Here is a 20,090-nt window from a genome sequence, read left to right on the forward strand (position 1 = left end):
GAAGTTATACAAATCTTATTTGTATTATTTTTAAACAAGTTAGCAGCCTAACATTAATCAGTTCAATGGACACTATTGGATGGATAGATAAAGTATACTAGAGAGCATTTGTTGTTTAGATGATATGAAAGCTACACATTTCCATTGATTCCTTGCACTTTTTTTTACATACATTAATTCACCATTATACATCTCTTACCCTGGCTTGCAGATAGCATACGTGGTTCATGTTGCTTGCTTTTTTCCCTGTGCATAACACTGTGAAGTTAGTGGCTGTATTAGTTCGAATAAACGCCTTCTCATTTCATGTTACTTACTTTTTAAAAAGATATCTTTCAAAATATTTTTTCTCAATTGTTTGAACATTTAATCTGCAAACAGAGGGGTCAGAAAGGGCGTTTATTCTACTGTCTGCAAGTCAGGTAAGATTTTCTTCTTTGCCACCCAAAGACACACAGCTTTTCCAGGCAGCAAAAACATACACGCAGAAGAACGTGTTATTTTGAAATTCCTTTTTGCTTGTTCAAGAAGAAATTTCCACAGTCTGAAGAAAGAACAGACAACGAACGATTTTCGTGTCAATCTTTAAAACAGAGCAAGGCGTTGCGTTTATTCGAACAAATATGGTGAGTGAATTACTTTTTTTTCCTGGGTGTGTGATGAAATCCATTGCATGCCCATTTTTTATTTCAATATATTGTTACTTTTTTACAATCAGATGGTAGGCAGAGCGTGACATGTTGTAACCCAGTCTCCTTCTCTTACAGAGCAGCACAGCAAGGTGAACCTCGAGGGACCTGGCAGAGCGGCGGTGCTGGCTTGCCCCCAGAACTGTAAACCCACCTTCACACAGGGCCTGAAGTGTAGGTCTGTCTTGGAGGGGGACCCTGTATTCTTCCAGTGCAAGCTGGTGGCATGCCCGGCGCCCCACATGTCCTGGTTTCACAACAACCGGCCCGTCCTCCAGGACTGCCGTAAGGTGATTCGCACGGAGAGCGAGGAGCACACACACCGTGCCAGCCTGGAGCTGTGGGATGTGCGGGAGCACGATGCTGGCAGCTACAGGGTATTTGCCATTAACAGCGAGGGCTCAGCTGAGTCCACTGCCTCACTGCTGGTGGCACGCAGTGGGGAGCAGCAGCAGGGCTTGGGTTTCACAGAGAAAGCCAAGTGGATGCGGCAGAACTGGGAGTGCCTGCTGCAGCAGCGGCGGGAGGACCGGCTGCGGGTGGTGCTCCGCTGCACTGGCTCACCCTTTGACAAGGGGCAGGAGGCCAAGCAGTCACTTGGGAACCTCTCACCAGCCCGAGGCAGGGTACGAACCATCCATTTTCAGAGCCTGCCACTGGTGGGGCCTCACCGCCCAGGGGTGGTACGTAGTAGGGAGCATAGGGGCACAGTGGCTAATGCTGAGGAGCTGCTGGATGAGGAGATCCGTTGGAAGCTGCAGAGGCTGCGGGAGGCAAAGAGGGCAGCACTGAAAAAGAAGCAGGAATCCCTCATGTCCATGCCCCAGGACATGCCCCCTCCCCAGGAGGGCCCTCATGGGAAGCCCAGCCCAGTTAAGGTGGCTGCCAAGATGGATGGCTCGGAGCTCCGCACAGTGCAGGTTGTGAAGTGGTACTCCAGGCCCCAGGCCATGGGAGAGAGATGGCAGATGCCAGGTGGGCTTCTGGAGCCCTGCCCACCCCTCTTTGTCCAGGAGGTCAAGCCCCAGGAGGCTGTTGAGGGGCAAAGATGCACTTTCTCCTGCCTCTTCCATGGCCGCCCACAGCCTACAGTCACTTGGTACAACAATGCCAAGCCCGTTGGGCGCATCAGGGGCACCGCCGTTCACACCACAGAGTGCCGCTCTACACTGACCTTTCCATCCCTACTCCCACAGCATGGGGGCACTGTCACCTGCGTGATCTTCAACCCACTGGGCACAGTCAGCACCTCAGCTGCACTCTATGTGAGGCAGCGAATGCCAGCCTATGAGTACGCAAAGAAGGAAGAGGAGAGGAGGAAAGAAGAGAAGGAAGAGGAGAAGAAGGTGAAGGAGGAAGAAAGGGAGAAAGAGAAGGAGGAGAAAGTGAATGAGGAGGAGGAGGAAGAAGAAGCTGGTCTGACCTTTGCAGCAGAGAAAGGACTGCCAAGTGCAGTTCCAGACTCACACTTGCTATCGTTGCCTGTGGAGATCAAAATCACTGCCCCCACTCCAACACCAGAGCAAGGCACAGAGATGAAGGACACCACACAACACCCTCCAGAGCAGGCTGCTCCCACCATAAAGCACAAATTCAAGTTTTCATTTGATATGGGAAATGAACCACCCCAATTTGTAGCAGAAGCCCCAGCACACATTCATTGCCATGAAGGAGAGGATGTGATGTTGGAGTTTGCTGTGTCTGGGCAGCCCCCACCAGCTGCGACCTGGTCCTTGAATGGCCAGAACCTCTCCGCTAGTGAGAGGCTGAGGTTTGAAGAAGGCAAGAATGGCATTTACCGCTTACATATTCAAGGAGTCTCTGTCACAGATGCTGGACAGTATTGTTTAGTGGCCACAAACGTGGCTGGAACAGCACAGAGTGCCTCTGAGCTGACAGTCCAGCCCAGTGCACCCCAGTTGTATAGCAAAGATGGAGGCACTGAGGAACAGCCTGCTGTGGACCACGTTGTTCACCCCCAAGGCCTCAGCATACTTGGGAAGGATGAAGAGGAACAGATTGTATGCCCCAAGGAGGAGGAAGCCCACCTACCCTGGTCCCGAAGGCTGTCTCCATCTCCTGGTGAGCAGTTGGAAGACTGTGAGAAAACTCCTCACTTCAGAAAAAGTGAGATGGCGGAAACAATGGTGCTGGATACTACAGAAGTTTATGCAAAGCAAGAAATGGGTTATACAGAAGAAAGTGTCAGGAATACAGATGGTATTTCTGAGGTGAGGCAGCACAAGGGAAAAGCTGTCTCTGAAGAACACAGCTTTGGAATTGTTACTACTGAACTGCACCCTACCATATCCAGAAAAGGGCATGAACTAGTGGCCAAGGACTCGGGTCACTTTTCAGAGGAGCTGGAGCCTGAAGGAGGCAAGGTGATACCACATACAGATACTCTGTCCTGGGACACCTTGAAGTCACCATTTATGGAAATGCATGGGCAAACACATGTCTCTGAGCAGTCTGCTCTGGCAAGGGAGTGTGAGGATTCACAATTTTTCATTCCTGTATCGCCTGTGGTACAAGAGGGAAGTGATGTTTGCACAGAGGAGAGTGATGCCCCTGCCTGGGAGGCAATGACTCCTGATGTGCCTCTTGTAGAAGAGCCAAACGTGCCCCATCTGCAGGACCACATTGCAAGCAAACCCACACAGGAGCTATTTGGCTTTTATGACTCCTGTACAGAAGAGCAGCAGAAGGAACAGCACAAGGAACAAGAGAGATCAGTTGATACTGAACAGGACATCGAAGGTGATGATCATCTTTGTAAAGAAGAAACAATTGATGATGGTGATGTCACACACTGGGAAATGCACAATGATGATCAAATGTTGCAAGGAATGGAGTCTGACACAGGCAGATCTTCTTTGGATGTAATCGTCACTCCTCCTGGCATAGAAAACTCAGGTCAGGTTTTTACTGAGGAAGCTGAGGTTCACCTGGAAGAAGGGCATTTCAGAGAGCAGCTGTTGCCACCTGAGACTGATAAGACTGATATATTTGATCTGAAGAAGCTTGTGGAGCCTTTTCAAGCTGCAGAGACGATGTACACAGAACAGGCACAAACCCCCAGAGCTGTGGAGAGCATGGAGGAAAGAGCAACTGGGCTGATCTCTGTGCACCAACATGCTGCATTTGTGGAAGAGATGCCTCTGAGTGAGGAACTTCATCAGAGCTACAGGATGCAGAAGGAGGAGGTCAATGCCCAGGAAGAGGCACAGCAAAGAGAAAACAGTAGGGCTGATTTGCAAATCCCTAATGGGGACCTTGGCAGTGTCATGATACCTGCTGAAGAGGGACCTCTTGCTGAAGAAATTCATGAGTCAGAGGTGAGTGTCTGTCTGGAGGACTCACTTGAGGAACAAATTCATGAATTTCTGGTGGAGTCCACAGCAGATTTCCAAAGAGAAGTTCAGGAAACACATGTGTGGGAGAGTGGGGAATGGATAGAGCCCACAGAGTCCCAGAGTGATAGCTTCATCATGGACTTGAAAAAAGCTGCACATGAAAAGAAACCCCAGGCTGGACATCAGGCTGAGGAAGATGGTGGTTCCAGGATAAACAAGGTCTTTGAGACAGGAATGAGCAGCTTCACCTGTGAGATAGAAAGCACAGATTCCTCTGAGGAGATGCTCAGGGACACACAACAGGAACCAAATGCAACCAAGGGCTTCTCTTTTGGGCAACTCATACTTGGTTTAGTAATGGATGAGCCTGGGGCACAGAAGGGGCAAAGGAAGGACTCTAGGGACAAGAACGGGACTGCCACTGAGGAAGCCTCTGAGAATAGCCTAGATGAAGAAGGACCGTGGGAGGATACTTCTGCAGGTCCAGAGCCCAGTGCTGTTCAAGTGTCAAAGCTGGAGCCTGATTTGTCCCTGGCCAATTATTTAAGATCCACTGGGATACATGAAACTCCAGATCTCAAAGGGACAGTTCAGAAGGAGCAGCAAGAAACTATCACTTCACTGGAAGTGGAGGAGGTTACCTTCAGCATGGTTTATGATTATTACAACAACCATCAGGAACTTGCCCGGCCCTTCTCTCCTGAGTCAGAAATGTCTATAGAGCTGGAGAGTGGGAGCAGAGAGGAGTCGCCTGATTCAGATCGCTTTTACACACCTCCCTCCTCAGTGGAAATCTTTGAAACTGCTTCTTCAGAATCCTACCACACCCCACTCAGCACACCCGAGCGCTACTCCACACCGTCTGAAGGCTCAGGGTACAGCACGCCCCCTGAGCGCTACTCCACACCATCTGAAGGCTCAGTGTACAGCCTGCCCCCTGAGCATTACTCCACACCCTCCGAGGGTTCAAAGTGCAACACACCCTCAGAGCACTATTTCACACCCTTTGAGGGACCCTACTCTCCATCAGGGGACAGCACACCACCAGAACGCTATCGGACACCCACTGGGGAGTATATGGATGCCCTGACCACACTCCCCTCCTGTGAGAGGAGAAATCAGCCTCCAGACCAGCCCCAGGCTGATGTGTTTAGGACCCCCCGTGAGTCCCTGGAGCCATCAGGCAGGGAAATGCCACCTGCATTCCTCAAGGCATTGAGCAGGAGGAGATTGTGTGAGGGCAGCACGCTGAGGTTTGTGGCTGAGGTGGTAGGTGTGCCCAAGCCAGAGGTGAAATGGTATCGTAATAAGTCTCTGTTGGAGCTGGATGAGAGAGTACGAATAGAGAAGGATGGGGACAAATGTATTCTGGAGATCACTAATATCCAGAAAGCTGATGGAGGACAGTATCTGTGCCATGCAGTGAACATTGTCGGGGAAGCTAAAAGTATTGCACAGGTGGAAGTTTTGCCTGAATATGGGCGGTCACTAGCACTGCCACCCCCTGTTACCCACCAGCATGTTATACACTTTGACCTGGACGAAAATACATCTTCAAGGTCACCTTCACCACAGGAAATCCTCCTGGAAGTGGAGCTGGATGAAAATGAGGTGAAGGAGTTTGAGAAGCAGGTCAAAATCATTACCAGTCCTGAGTTTACCCCAGATAAGAAGAGCATGGTAGTTTCCCTGGATGTCCTTCCACTTGCTTTGTTAGAACAAGCTGCAAGCTTGGCTGCAGTGGAGAATGAGGATGTAAAAATTGATTTCCAAGTAACTGAAATGCCTCCACGCTTTGCTGTGCCCATTGCAGATATCAAGGTGACAGAAGGCTTGGAGGCAGTGTTTGAGTGTGTGGTAACAGGTACTCCTGTCCCAGTAGTTCAGTGGTTCAGAGGTGACACCTGTGTGACGCCTGGCACACGGAAGTATGTTGTGAGTCAGAAGGAGGGACTTCACAGTCTGAAGATCCAAACTGTAGATCCTTCTGATAGTGGCTGCTATAACTGTAAGGCAGTGAATAGGCTGGGAGAAGCAACATGTAAAGGCTCCCTTGTGGTCATGGCTCAGCAGGGAGCAAGTGCTAAGGTGAGCAGTGCGACAGTCATGGGCTGTGAACCACACAGGTCACAGAAGGGTGACTTGCTTTTGAGTAAGACTGTGAGCCCAGGTGACCAGTCAGAAATAGAGCTGGAGTTTGAGTTTGAGCCGCACAGAGATGACTCAGAAAAAGCAATCCAGCTGCTTGCAGTGACTCAGCAAGAGCAGGAAGTGGAAGGGGAGAAGTGTGTTAACATTAGTTTTGATGTGTTTGCAGAGCCATCCCAAGAGGAACGGGTTGAGTTTAGGGCAGAGGACTCAGAGAGCTGCAGCTTTGAATTCCAGGTCACAGAAGCTCCTCCCAGATTTGTTAGGCTCATTTCTGACTACAGTACATTTGTGGGTGCTTCAGTATACTTCCAGTGTCTCGTGACTGGTTCCCCCCCACCAAGTGTCTGCTGGTACAAGGATGGGGTGTTGTTGGAAGGGGATAGGTACTGTTTGCAGGAAGAGCAGGATGGCTCTCATAGCCTTACCATTGAAAACCTGATGCAAAGTGACAGTGGGCAGTACAAATGTGTAGCTACTAACAGGGCAGGAACTGCTGAGACTTGTGCTGTGTTAACATTATACTAAATTTCCATAATTTATTTCAAAGTCTCTTTTGAAATACTAAATGTTCGTATGATGTTGTTCACTGCAGGTAAAAAGGCAGCACTCATCTTTAGGGGCATTGTTTTTCATCTCTTTAGGGATGAAAACCACTCTGTGGGCATATTTCTGTCTCACTTAAACTTGCCTTCTTTGGGGAATTTAAGTGAGATTTAATCCGTGCATAAATTTTGTGCACATTTTCTGCACCGAGGTATATTTCAAGCTTCTTCTAAGTTCCTTACTCATTCTTGTAAAGATATTTTAGTTGACACTCATGTAAGCAGGACTAATTTTTTTGTATAATGTACATATACCTGTGTATCTGTAACGGTGCGACCGCTCTTGTTTTATGTAGGCTAGAAATCACCTGAAAATGTAGACACCATTTTTTTCTTGTAACCTACAGATATGGAATACTAACTTATGCTTGCTGTTTCATTTGGGTATAGTTCTGTGAAAGAACTCCTTAAATTGGTATTTCCCCTTCTCATAATGTTGTCAGAACATGTGAGTTTCACTGATTCAAATCCTGTGTTTACAGTTTCTATCACTGCAAAATTCTTACATCCATGGGCCTCATTCTAACAGCTCATGGAATTAAATGCCTTTTTTATGTCAATGGAATTATGCTGTTGCAAAGAAAAGCAGCACAATGGGAAGAAAAATTAAAGTTTTGCATTTGTAGAGACTGGACAGGATTTTTTTCTCTATTACCAAGTAATAAACACGAAAACATATTTTGTACTGTATCTGTAGAAGTTAAAGGGAAAGGAGAGAGAAAATAATAATAAATCAGTGATGTTACTGTAAATTCATTAAAATAATTTTGGTTGTCCCTGTATTCCAGTGTCATTCATAAAAAAATACATAGTAGTAAAAAAGTAAGATATTTTTATGCAGTATCTTGTTTCACATTAGAACTATATATTTACTTTTTTTTTTTTTAATTAATACCAGTTAAGTGTCCTATGTGTCAAAATGACCAGAAATAAATGGAATACATTCAATTGTTATCTGTGGCATTTTCTCACCAGAAGAGATTTTTACATTAATGTTCTCCATGTGAATATATATTTTTGTATTTAAAGTAATGCTAATATTTAGGAGGAAGAGTCAGCAGTAGCTGACATAATCAGAACTAAATCTCTCTTACATAAACTATGATAAATTGAGAAAATCTGTTAAAAGTATGAAAGTTATTAATTAATGTTTATTAGAAGTTAAATACGTCTCTAATGCATGTACCAGCTTTCCAGTAACCTCTAAGTCAAGGTGAGATCTTGAGTTCAAGAACCCTAAACAAAAATTAATTTTACTTTTTTTAACCTGTTAATGAGGTTCTTCCAGTCATTTACAAATTTCTGTCAGTTACCTTGCAAACAGCTTTAAGTACCGTGGGGACTTTAAGCATAAAAGAACTATTCCTGTAGTATGTTCAGTTATGTTCCTACAATTTCTTATTTCTGAGTTTGATGTTTCCTCACACTGAGGTCAGCATGCCTCAAAAAACTGATAATCTTTTAAGAGTATCCTATCACTCACCCGGGATAGTATATTTTGATCAAAAGGTTCTCTTTGTGCCGATTGTGTTGCCTGATAAAAATTTAATATATAATTGAACATACATAAGGTTTATATGTTAAAAGGCAGAGATAATTGTGATTTCTCATAGGTAATGGTGGTAGGAAAGAGAAAATGAGTGTCTGACCTGATGTTGTGCTGGGAAGGAATTACTTCACGTCCTTGATCCATTCCTTGTGTAGATGTGTAGCACTGTCTGATTCATTAGACAGCAGAGGTCCTTAGGGAATTTGGCAAGAATTGTTTGATGTTCTGTGTCAGCTGTGACATGAGGGGTCTTTTAGGCCCAAAGCCAAAGAGGTCAGAGGCCCTTCGATTAGGCCCTATGCAATTGTGATGTGTGTTTATTTTGCATGTAAATCTGAAAATTTTTAGCAGAAACAGGCCCATAACTTGGTTCTGAAGCCATAAGCCAAACAGGTCCAAGTTTATATTCACATCTGAAATATATGGCCAAGCACCTTTATCTCTACCTGTGTAGTGATGTTGGTGGTTTATGTAAGTCTAAAAGTCTTGGTTTAAGTTTCATACATTAGCCAGGAGCATGATCATGTGTTTATGGAGAGACAAAGTCTCACCTAAGCTACAAATATTAAATGTGGAGTAATCCCAGGTTGGAATGAACTTACTCTGGGACAACTGGTATACCTTGACTATCTCTCCAAAATTTTGTGCTTTCATAGGAGTCAAAAAGCTCGCAATTTTCAGGTTTAATGTTGTCTTTATTTCTACAAAATAAGTATTTAAAAAAAAGGATGAATTATGTCTGTTTGTCATCAATGTGCATTGAATGTTAACATGTATGGTTAATTTGTGAAATAAATACGTAAATGATTTAAGTCCATCACTTCTTGTACTTTATTCATTTCACAGACCTATCTAAAATACAAAAAAGAATCTGTATAGTTTTTCTGTCATAAATATTCAGGAACACACAAAAGTGCATTTATTTTTTTTACACTCCCGTTATAAAGCATTCTTGTGTATTAGCATGGGTTTCATTCTGAAATTTATATTCCATATTTTTATATTTTACTTATTGGGCCAAATTCTGCCACCCATTCTCAAATTCACTTGCACAATTTATTACTGTTTTAGCAAGGCTGGTAAGTAATACCAAAGGACTGATATAATCTTTTATTTTTTACCTAAGCATCTCTTCTCTGCAGTTAGTCATTGTATGCACTGTGCTATGTCATGTATATTCTGGCATTTGTGGCAAAACTAATAAGTTTTAAACTAATGAAAAAGAACTGGGTGTGACATAGTCTGTTCCTTTTTGTTGGAGTGTAGCAAAAATTATTGTCTCAATAAGTTTTTAAATTTAACGTACTCTAATTGAGAAGCTTATCAAGGTTCCCTCTTAGAGTTCCTAGAGACATTTATTTATCCACTCACAATTTTATTCCTTTTTTAAACTCTCGTATCTTTCCATGTTGAATACTGTGGACCTTAAATGAGCAAACTTGTAAGGACAACAGTATTTGATTTTCAAAGATTTCCTTTGCATCATGCTTCTCAGGGATTGGTTGTACCATTCCTGGAAGTCTGAGATTTCACTGATGTTTCTATTGTCAAGCATCTGCAGAGAATAGCATGTTCTTCACCTCCACTTCCTCTCACTTTTAAACCATCATTAGAACCAGAGTGGTCCAACATATATATGTATAACTTCACAAGGGCAAGAAAAATTTTAAAGTGCTCTGTCTTCTTTTTCTCTCTTTTATTGTGGTAGTTTTAATATGCCATATTGTGACAGGGAGGAGTTCATAAGCAGAGATTTAAATCAGTGCAGACTTGTGATTTTTGTAATAATGGTGCTGTAAACTGAAGGGTCTAATGACAAAACCAGGATAAAGCTGGTAAGAGAGAGGTAATGTCTTGGTGTATTAGACAAAAGATAGAGTTTAAAGAGATGGACTATGCACCAGAATAAAAGTCAGTGTGCTGAAAAGATTGTAGGATTGTTGGTTGGTTTTTTTGTTTGGCGGGGTTTTTTTTCAATTCTTATTCTAGCATTCTGCTTTTTTCTTGGTGTTTTGAATTAAATCAAGGTCTTACGCTGTTCTGCTCTACTTATTTGTATAGATGTACATACAAATACGTATGACACACACCACTTTATATATACTACATACCACTTTAATTATACCTGTGAAATGCATCAATGTTGCTTGATTGTTACTTGCACGGTGCACCCTGGGGGGTATCCCTAATCCATACTGTGATGTCAGGTTTAAAGAGACATTCCTAAGTAACCTGACAGCACAGCATGTCTTGCTGGTTTCGGCAGGTGTGTATTTGACAGCAAGGGGATCTCATGTTCGTTGGTAGCTGTTGTACAGTATAGAGAAAGCCTCCAGCTACAAAAAAATAGTTTCCCTAACACTGCTTATCGTTAGCTATGAGTGTTTTCATAAATATTCTAGTAAAACTGAACAATTTTTTTCCATACAGACATCGCTAGGTCTCTTATTGCCTCTTCTGAGGACAGAAGAAATGAAGGCTACGGCAGCGGCCTTCAGTTTCCTGATAGAGAAAAAACACTTGAATTTGAGCCTGGAAAACCAGTTTATGTCAGCAAAGAAACAATGAAAATGGAGGAGGAGGGGAAAGCCCCTGTTTTCCTCAAACAGGTCCCGAATGTTGAAGTTTGGCAGGGAGACATAGCTAGGCTCTCTGTTACTGTTACTGGCAGCCCCAAACCCAAAATCGAGTGGTTTTTCAACAGTCTGAAGCTAACCTCGTCTATGGACTATAAGTTAGTGTTTGCTGGCAATGACCATAGCCTCATCCTCCCATATGTGGGTATGCAGGACGAGGGTAAGTACACGTGCGTGGCCAGCAATGTACACGGTGAGACCACATGCAGCACCCACCTCCGTGTGCGGCAGCAGACACCGGGATTCCCTTGCTTTGCCAAGGAGCCCGACAGCGTGTGGTGTGCCCCGGGCTCCATTGCAGTCTTTGAGTACACAGTAGCAGGGAAGCCAGGCCCAGATGTGCTGTGGTTCAAGGGGAGCGAGCAGCTCTTCTCAGATGTGCGTCGTTCCATTGCTCACCACCCTGACGGTTCAGGCTCCCTGACAGTGTGGGACTGTATGGAGGAGGACGCTGGGCTCTACACGTGCAGGGCAGTGAGTGCTCTGGGCGAGGCCATATGCTCTGCTGAGCTCCTTGTGCTGCTCGAGGAGCATGCTGTGTGCAGGCAGAGCCCGGCCTTGCAGAATTCTGCAGTGGTAGAAGACCAAAGCCCCATCTTCTATGAGGAGGCTGGTGAGCTTCCTGCTGTGGAAGGAGCACTCAGTCTTGAGGCCATGAGGAAGCCTCTGGCCCTCCTTCAGCTCCAGATGAGCCAGGCAGTGCATGTGTTGCCCAGGGAGGACATCTTGCCTGGCCTGCCACTGACCTGTCTGGCTGTGCAGAGTGTTGAAGAGATGCTCACTCAAGTGGCCATAACACAAGAGAGTGATAGGCTTCTGGCAGAAGCATGGCAAACCCTCCCTGGTGGCCCACAGGGCGTGGTGCCTGCAGCAGCAACAGAGACACAACTAACAGGCTGCCGTGGGACCATAGCTGAACACATACCCTTGATCAAAGAGAAAATCATCCCCAAGGCAGCAGAGCAACTGGCTGCTCTGAAGACAGAGGTTTCCCAAGTCCTTCTACAGGTATCAAGCACCACTGAGAGCTGTGCCATAGAAGGTGACCAAATCCAGGTCCTTGAAAGCTTTCAGGCAACACAAGGTGAGCTGAAGGCTGAACCCAGATTTCCCTCTGAATTGGCCTTTACTGGGGGCCAAGCTGTCCCTCTGGAGAACATTTCTTTCCTGGAAACAGTAGAGGAAGATTTTGCTGCAAGAATACATGAGGGACAGGCTGTGAGATTTCCCTTGCTCCTGGAAGAAAATCAGTTCCTGGAGGAGGAACATGTTGATCTTTCCAGCCCACCTAAGCAGTGGAAAACAGCATTGAGACAACCCCATGAAAAAATGCACTCTGACCAGCTCCAGCCCAGCCAAGTCCTCAACAAAGAGAGTCAGCTCACTGCTCTTGTTCCCAAGAGCTGCAACTTGGACATAAAGTCTCAAATTAAAAATGCACTTAAAGCTACAGTGGTAAGTGAGAAAAACCTCTTGTTTTCAGAATGGTTGGCTGATAAAGAAAATGTTGAAGTGCAGACAATAAACATCACGAAGGAGAATACACATACCTTGTGCACCTATGTTGTGACCACAGGACGATGCAGTCCCATAGAAATCCCACTCTCCTTGGGAGACTTCAGCATTCAGACAGCTGACCAGAAAACAGTTTTGAAGGAAGCTTTTTATTCCCTTTGTGAAGATAAACATCTCTTGACAGATGAAAAATGCAAAACATTTCCATTCTATCCCAATCTACTTCTCACAGGAAAACCCTGTGATGAAACCTCTGAGCTGGACCCCCAGCAGGCTGAGAGGACTATGGAGGCAGAAGTACCATTGGAGCAAGCTTTGCCTACACAACTAATCAACACTGTGACTGGGCGTGGTCAAATCAAGAACGTGAGTGTGGCTGTAGCCACTGCTGGTGTAGGCTCTGCAGGTCTTCCCACTCAGACACCTACAGAAATATTGAAAAGGAAAGAGAAAAGGGAAGAAATATGTGAGGAAGAGGGCAGAGGAGATCTGGAAACTAGAGCTGGGAAGTTACAGGCTGAGCTGGGCAAAGAGAGTTGTCCCATCATACACAGCAAACTGGTAGATACTGTTGTGGAGGAAGAGGAGAGTGTCAGGCTGGTGTCTGTCATAACAAATGTCAGTGAGGTGAACTGGTACTTTGAGGGTAAACTGGTATCTTCAGGCAACAAATTCAAGTGTTTGCAAGATCAGGACATATACACACTAGTAATAAACAAAGCGTGTGCAGAGATTCACCAAGGAGAGTACACCTGTGAGGCGCTGAATCAAGGTGGAAAAAGAGCAACAGCAGCAAAACTCACAGTTGTTAAAAGAGGTTGGATTATGGGGATAAAATACTGCCTTTTTAATGCACTGCTCTACTAATAAACCTGCCCTACTATGTGTCTGTACTTTGGATATGGATACAACATTAATACCATCATGCCACTAATCAGAGGGTCCCCTTCTCTCTGGATTGATGGTCTCCTTTTACCACATTGCAAAGCCTCTCACTTCTATTACCCCATTCTTTGGTCAGGAACTTTGTTGCTTCATTGCACAAGCATGGTCAGGACAAAGCTGTATCTCAATCTCAACCACTTCTCCCATTGTTGCCTGGGAAGTGGACCTGCTCTTCCCATTTTTCCCACTACTGCACACTCTCTCACTCCTTAGAGTCATTGCACAGATTCACCACAATTTCTTATTCATACCATTATTTCTCACAAATCCAGGATAGTGTTACCGTATGTCCCATTGCTATTGTGCATTGCTATTTCACTTTATTTTTCCAGTATCATCACAGTGTTTCCTGATGAGATTAGGCACCGTAAGACTGTCTGTCCACTGAGCCTAGTACTGCTTTCATTTCTTACAGATATTTTTTTTTTACAGTCACTTTATGTGAATTGCAAGTATGTCACCTTTTCTTTTCCTTTTTTTCTCAGTCAGTCACTTCACTGTTATCTTTCAGAATGTCAGCAGGCAGGGTTTTGAGTTAATCTCTGCTTCTGATTTCAGTTGCACCTATCCTGAGGAGAAGGCTCGAACCCCTGGAGGTGGCTGTAAATCATGTGGCTAAGTTTACCTGTGAGGTGGAGATGGCTCCCAACGTCAAGTTCCAGTGGTACAAAGCTGGACGAGAGATATATGATGGGGACAAATACTCCATTCGCACTTCCAACTACCTCTCCACGCTGGAGATCCCAAGGCCTCAAGTTGTTGACTGTGGAGAATATAGCTGTAAGGCTTCCAATCAGCATGGCAGTGTAAGCTCTACAGCTGTTTTAACAGTAACTGGTAAGTACAGACTTCCAAGAACTTCTTCTCCATAAAATATCTTGGTGTATTGTAATGCTTTCACTGCTATACTTACACTTGTGGGGTTCTTGATTGCTATTATAGTACATAATCCATACCTAATGTTGGCAGGCATAAGCACAGAGAAGGAATAACTTTTGAGAATGCTGCTTTCTGGTGCTTTCTGTACATAGAAAAGGGAATCAGTGTGAAAAGTTTCAGAAGGAAAGAAAAAAGGGAAAAGAGAGTAGGAGGAACAAGACTGTCAACTGAATAAGATTGCTTTATGAATACATTCTTGAAAAAGGTTTATTTAACTTCCAGACAACAAGAAACAGACTTTTAAATCTGATTTCTTAGTGTAATAGTCACTGTGTGATTATCCTAGCACCCTGTGTTTATCCTGCAGCTATACTTGCGACGCAGGTTATGCAGCTCTGCATACCTGAACATCTTTGTGCTGTGGCCAAAGGGGAACTCTGTGATTGGGCAAATAGATCTTCTTAAGCAAACAAAAGAGGGTAAAGGGTTTCAGTTTGCAAACTTTTTATCTAATGAGAGCTATACAATTCCTTTTTTTCTTTAAACAAACAAACAAAGAACCCAACAACAAAACAACAAAAACCAAAACACTGTCTTTTGGGCATTTAGTGTATGATGATTTTTTTACTCTGACTTTTCTCTTTGTGGGAGGAGGCTTCATTTGGTCTTTGCTAAGTGCTAGCTGCTAGAGACTAACACAGGATGCATGAACTGTGAAATGCGTGCAAACTGACCCGCCTCGAGAGAACAGTCAGTCTTGGGGGAGGAATTTCTGGCTTTTGGTTTATTTTCCTTTAGTTCATAAATTTCTCCAGAGATTCAAAATTCAAGCTCTGGAGCAATATATAGACCAAAGTACCAACCGAAAGCCAAAATTTATCGTCTTTAATGCCTCTTATCTCCTTCACTGCTGGTTTCTTTTGCTTAAGGGTGTCCAGTGACAAGCTGGCCTCTCTTGCTCTCTGTCGCTGGCAAATGTGAAGAAAGAGCATAGGCTCTGTTCCTCACCTCTGGATAACATTGAACCCCTTTGTTTTGCAGAAGCATTTCCACCAGCGTTTCTTACCAGACCTGAATCTATCACTACTTTTGTGGGCAAAAGTGCCAAGTTCCTCTGTACTGTTTTGGGCACTCCAGTCATCGACGTCACCTGGCAGAAAGATGGCACAACTATTTCACCTTCAGACCGCCATAAAATCTCCAAAATGGAAAATAAACATGTTTTAGAAATTTCCTTTCTCACCACCAGTGACAGAGGGGTTTACACATGCAAAGCTTCCAACAAGTTTGGGGCTGATATTTGCCAGGCTGAAATGGTCATTATAGACAAACCCCACTTCATTAAAGTTTTGCAGTCAGTGCAGTCAGCAGTTAATAAAAAAATACGTCTTGAATGTCAGGTAGATGAAGACAGGAAAGTAACTGTAGGGTGGACAAAGGATGGAAACAAAATCCCTCCAGGCAAAGATTATAAGATTTACTTTGAAGACAAAATAGCCTCGCTTGAGATTCCTCTGGCTAAGCTCAAGGATTCAGGCCACTATGTGTGCACTGCCTCAAACGAGGCAGGAAGCAGCTCCTCTTCTGCCAGCGTCACAGTCAGAGGTAAGATAGTTCTACGCTACCTTTACCTTTCCTCTTCTTGAGTTCCCCATTTCTTCTTTTTCAGGCAAAAGACTTCTTTGGGCTGAAATTACACCAAATTCTTCTCAGACCTGCTACATTGTCCATTCCCCTCTAACTCATTTCCCCTGTTGCCTTCCAGTGCACCGTGTGTTACTTCAATATTTTTTTCACCAGAGAAATCCAAGAATTGCTCCTGCCTGCAGGGGAGAGATGAACAAAGAGGACAGGCAAAACCACAGAAGCTGCAGTTCAGCGAAGATTATGCTGGTCTCTTGTGAACTCATGTTTTGTTCTTGTTCAAGGAACCAATCTTTCAAAGCCTTGTATTTCAGCCTTCTTCCCTTTTTCCCTTTCCCTTTTCCATTTCTTTGCCCTTTCCTTTTCCATTTTCTTCCCCTTTTTACCATCTCTTCCTCTCTGTTCCCTTTTCCCATTTTTAGAACCACCATCCTTTGTGAAGAAGGTCGATCCATCTTATTTACTGACCCCAGGTGACTCTGCACGCCTTCAATGCAAAATCAAAGGGTCTCCTGAAATCCAGGTTACTTGGTTCAAGAACAATAAGGAAATCCATGAAAGCAGCACACACAGGATGTCCTTTGTCAATTCTGTGGCTGTGTTAGATATTTTGGAGATGAAAGTTGATGACAGTGGGACCTACTCATGTGAAGTTGTAAATGAGGTTGGAAGTGACAGCTGCACCACTGAAGTGGTTGTCAAAGGTCTGTCCTTGTTGCTGCCAGTCACTTTCTTGAGAAAAACCTTCCCTTCCTTTTTTTTTTCTGGCAAGGTTGACTAATTCTTTCTTGCTGCTTTTGTAGAGCCTCCGTCTTTCATCCGAACACTTGAACCTGCAGAGGTAGTGAAGGGAACAAACACCGTTCTTCAGTGTGAGGTTGCTGGCACTGGACCATTTGAGATTAGCTGGTACAAAGACAAGAAACAGATTCGCAGTAGTAAAAAATACAGGTTGACCTCTCAGAAAGCTGTCATTTCTCTGGAGGTGTCTGCATTTAACAGTGCAGATGTTGGTGAATACGAGTGTGTGATAGCTAATGAAGTCGGAAAGTGCATGTGCAGTGCCACATACATCTTGAAAGGTCAGTAGGAGAGAGAAAACTCCACTTACTGATGGGATTGGCAAAAACCTCTTATTTCTTAAAATGTCTTTTCTTTGGATTTGGGGGTGGCTGGGGAGAATGGGAGTATCTTCTTCTCTTAAATTCTTTGTGTACCTTAACTCTTATCTGACATCAAACCTGTGAATTTGAAGAACATTGGGCCATGCATTAACTCCCAGCTGGAGAATGCTGCTCTTCTACTTACTTGTTCTTTTGTTGAATTGCTATGTGTATTGTACGTACTGTCTTACAAAACTGTCTTGAAGTAGCAGATTTCATGGGATGATGCAGTAGCAAATGAGTATTTTTTCTTCTCTCTCTTCTTTGAACTAGAACCACCATCTTTTGTTAAGAAAATCGAAAATGTGACGGCTCTGGCTGGAGATAGTATTACATTACAGGCCGTGGTGAAAGGGTCAGAGCCTATTTCTGTAATGTGGATGAAGGGCAAAGACGTTATTAAAGATGATAACAATGTGAGAGTGACATTTGATCATGGTCTAGCAACGCTGCAAATTACTGGTGTCCAGCTGAGCTCTGGTGGCAAATACACCTGCGTGGCTGAGAATGATGCAGGAAGTCAGTCCTGCTTTGGTGAACTAGCAGTGAAAGGTTAGTGGAGAAGGGCCGTGATCCTCACAGTCTCCCACCTGAGAGAAAGAGCAATTTCCTTTTGTCCTTAACACCAGTTGTTTAATTCTGTTGTAGAACCTGCCAAAATAATTGAAAAAGCTGAAGTGATCCAGGTTACAGCAGGGGAACCAGCTATTTTGGAGTACACTGTCACAGGCACTCCAGAGCTAAAAACCAAATGGTTCAAAGACGGAAGGCCACTACCTGCCAGCAAAAAATATAGGATCAGCTTCAAAAATAACACTGCCCAGCTCAAGTTTTATGCCACTGAAATGCAGGACAGTGGCGAATACACCTTTGAGATATCCAATGATGTGGGCATCAGCTCTTGTACTACCAGCTTCACTGTGCTAGGTTGGTACTGACCCTTTCCAAAGAACCCTGTTGCTCTGCCCTGCACCACCCAACAGAGCCAGAAGCAGAAGAACATGCCTGTTTTGCTCATGTATTTGTTTCTGTAATTTTTTTCACTCTCAACAGATCGCACTCTCCCTCCCTTCTTTACTAAACCACTGAAGAATATTGACAGCATCATTAACACCTCGTGCCGCCTAGACTGCAAAATTTCAGGTTCTCTTCCAATGACCGTCTCTTGGTTCAAACAGGACACTGAGATCACTACAAGTGCCAAGTACACAGTACATTTTGCAGAAGGCTCAGCATCTTTGGAAATCAAACACCTAGATGCAAGTGATGCTGGGGTCTACATTTGCAGAGCCGCAAACTCTGCTGGTAGCAAAGAGAGCAGTAGTACATTGTTTGTAAAAGGTTTGGCAATTCGTTTCACATTTCTTGGAATTTTGCTTTTCATGTGATAATACTTTTCTTTCCCAAACTGCAGACCATGTGTCTTACTCTTGACAATTTTTTCCTTTCAATGCAATCTAGAGCCACCCAGCTTCACTGTAGAACCAGAGTCTCAAGATGTACTGCCTGCGTCAACCGTACGTTTCAAAGGCACATTTAAAGGCACAACACCACTGACAGTGAAATGGTTTAAAGGTGATACTGAGCTCGTGACAGGAGGAGCCTGCTACATTATGACAGAAGCATTAGCAAGTTACTTGGAGCTTTATGCAGTCAAACCAGCAGACTCTGGAAAATACACCTGCAAAGTCTCCAATGTAGCTGGTTCAGTAACATGCAGTGCAAACTTGTTTGTAAAAGGTTTGCATTCTTACTCTCTTTTAAAATTCTAGCTGCTGGATTGACCCAGTGGCGCTCTTTCCTGCTTTCTTTGTCCTGAACGTTCTTCTTAAATCCACAGAACCTGCTGCCTTCAAGGAGAAGCTAGAGCCGACCCATCTGGTAAAGAAAGGTGGATATGTTGAGCTGACCTGTGAAGTCACTGGTACTCCTGAGATTAAAATCACATGGTTCAAGGATGATAGAGAGCTAAAAGAGAGTGAAAAATACAGGATGTCTTGTGCAAAATCTTTGGCAACACTCCATGTTTCAGAAGTTGATACTGAAGACAGTGGAGAATACATTTGTGAGGCCAAAAATGATGCTGGAAAAGATATTTGTAGTAGTGTTGTTACAGTCAAAGGTGTGTGTGACATCCAGCCGCACAGTTTGTCTTTTTAAATTCAGTACAGTGTTAGAGGCTTCAGAAGTCTGACTAACACATTTGTACTCTCTTTTTGCACTGTAGAGTCACCCTATTTTAGCAAGGAGTTTCAGTCCATGGAAGTCTTGAAGGATTCTGATGTGGTTTTGGAGTGTGAGGTGCTTGGCACGCCTCCCTTTGAAGTGTTTTGGGTGAAAGATGATAAACCCGTGCGGAGCAGTAAGAAGCACAGAATAAGCACTGAAAAATCTTTGATTAGTCTCCACGTTTTCAGGTTTGATGCTTCCGATGTTGGCGAGTATCAGTGTAGAGTAACAAATGATGTTGGGAGCTGCCTCTGCAGTTCAGAGGTCACACTGAAAGGTTAGTTCAAGGTGTAGAATACCACTAGCATGCTTTTAGCCCAATGTGGTATCTATGCCACAGTTGTGCACCAAACCCATACTTACATAGCCACTTTCTTCCTGCCAGAGCCTCCACAGTTTTTGAAGAGGATAGAAAACATTAGTTCCCTTCGAGGGGGCACGGTTGTGTTTCAGGCTGCTATTAAAGGCTCCTTGCCCATCACTGTGTCCTGGTTGAAAGACAATGATGAAGTGATTGAAGACAGCAATATCAAAATGACCTTTGTGAACAATGTTGCCACTCTTCTGGTGAGATCTATTGAGCTGAAACATGATGGAAAATATTTCTGTCAGGCTAAAAACGAGGCAGGAATTCAGAGGTGTTCTGCTCTGCTGACTGTCAAAGGTTGGTCTTACCCTGAGGGCTTGCAGTGATCATAGATGGTTCCTTGTGATTTTTACAGATGCCCTTAA

The 20,090-nt window shown here is 44.1% G+C and overlaps 1 protein-coding gene across 1 annotated transcript in view; it reads left to right on the top strand.

Annotated features, from left to right (window-relative positions):
* Positions 1-20,090, top strand: part of TTN (titin) — a 241,520-nt gene that overhangs the window by 40,067 nt on the left and 181,363 nt on the right. The window contains exons 44-54 of the mRNA XM_032694032.1: positions 14,002-14,280; positions 15,364-15,927; positions 16,389-16,670; positions 16,770-17,048; positions 17,403-17,681; positions 17,778-18,056; positions 18,183-18,470; positions 18,591-18,869; positions 18,970-19,251; positions 19,357-19,635; positions 19,744-20,022. Coding sequence (XP_032549923.1) covers positions 14,002-14,280; positions 15,364-15,927; positions 16,389-16,670; positions 16,770-17,048; positions 17,403-17,681; positions 17,778-18,056; positions 18,183-18,470; positions 18,591-18,869; positions 18,970-19,251; positions 19,357-19,635; positions 19,744-20,022 — 3,369 coding nt within the window. The remainder of the gene's footprint in view (positions 1-14,001; positions 14,281-15,363; positions 15,928-16,388; positions 16,671-16,769; positions 17,049-17,402; positions 17,682-17,777; positions 18,057-18,182; positions 18,471-18,590; positions 18,870-18,969; positions 19,252-19,356; positions 19,636-19,743; positions 20,023-20,090) is intronic.

Source organism: Chiroxiphia lanceolata, chromosome 7 (assembly GCF_009829145.1).
Source record: "Chiroxiphia lanceolata isolate bChiLan1 chromosome 7, bChiLan1.pri, whole genome shotgun sequence".
NCBI lineage: Eukaryota > Metazoa > Chordata > Aves > Passeriformes > Pipridae > Chiroxiphia > Chiroxiphia lanceolata.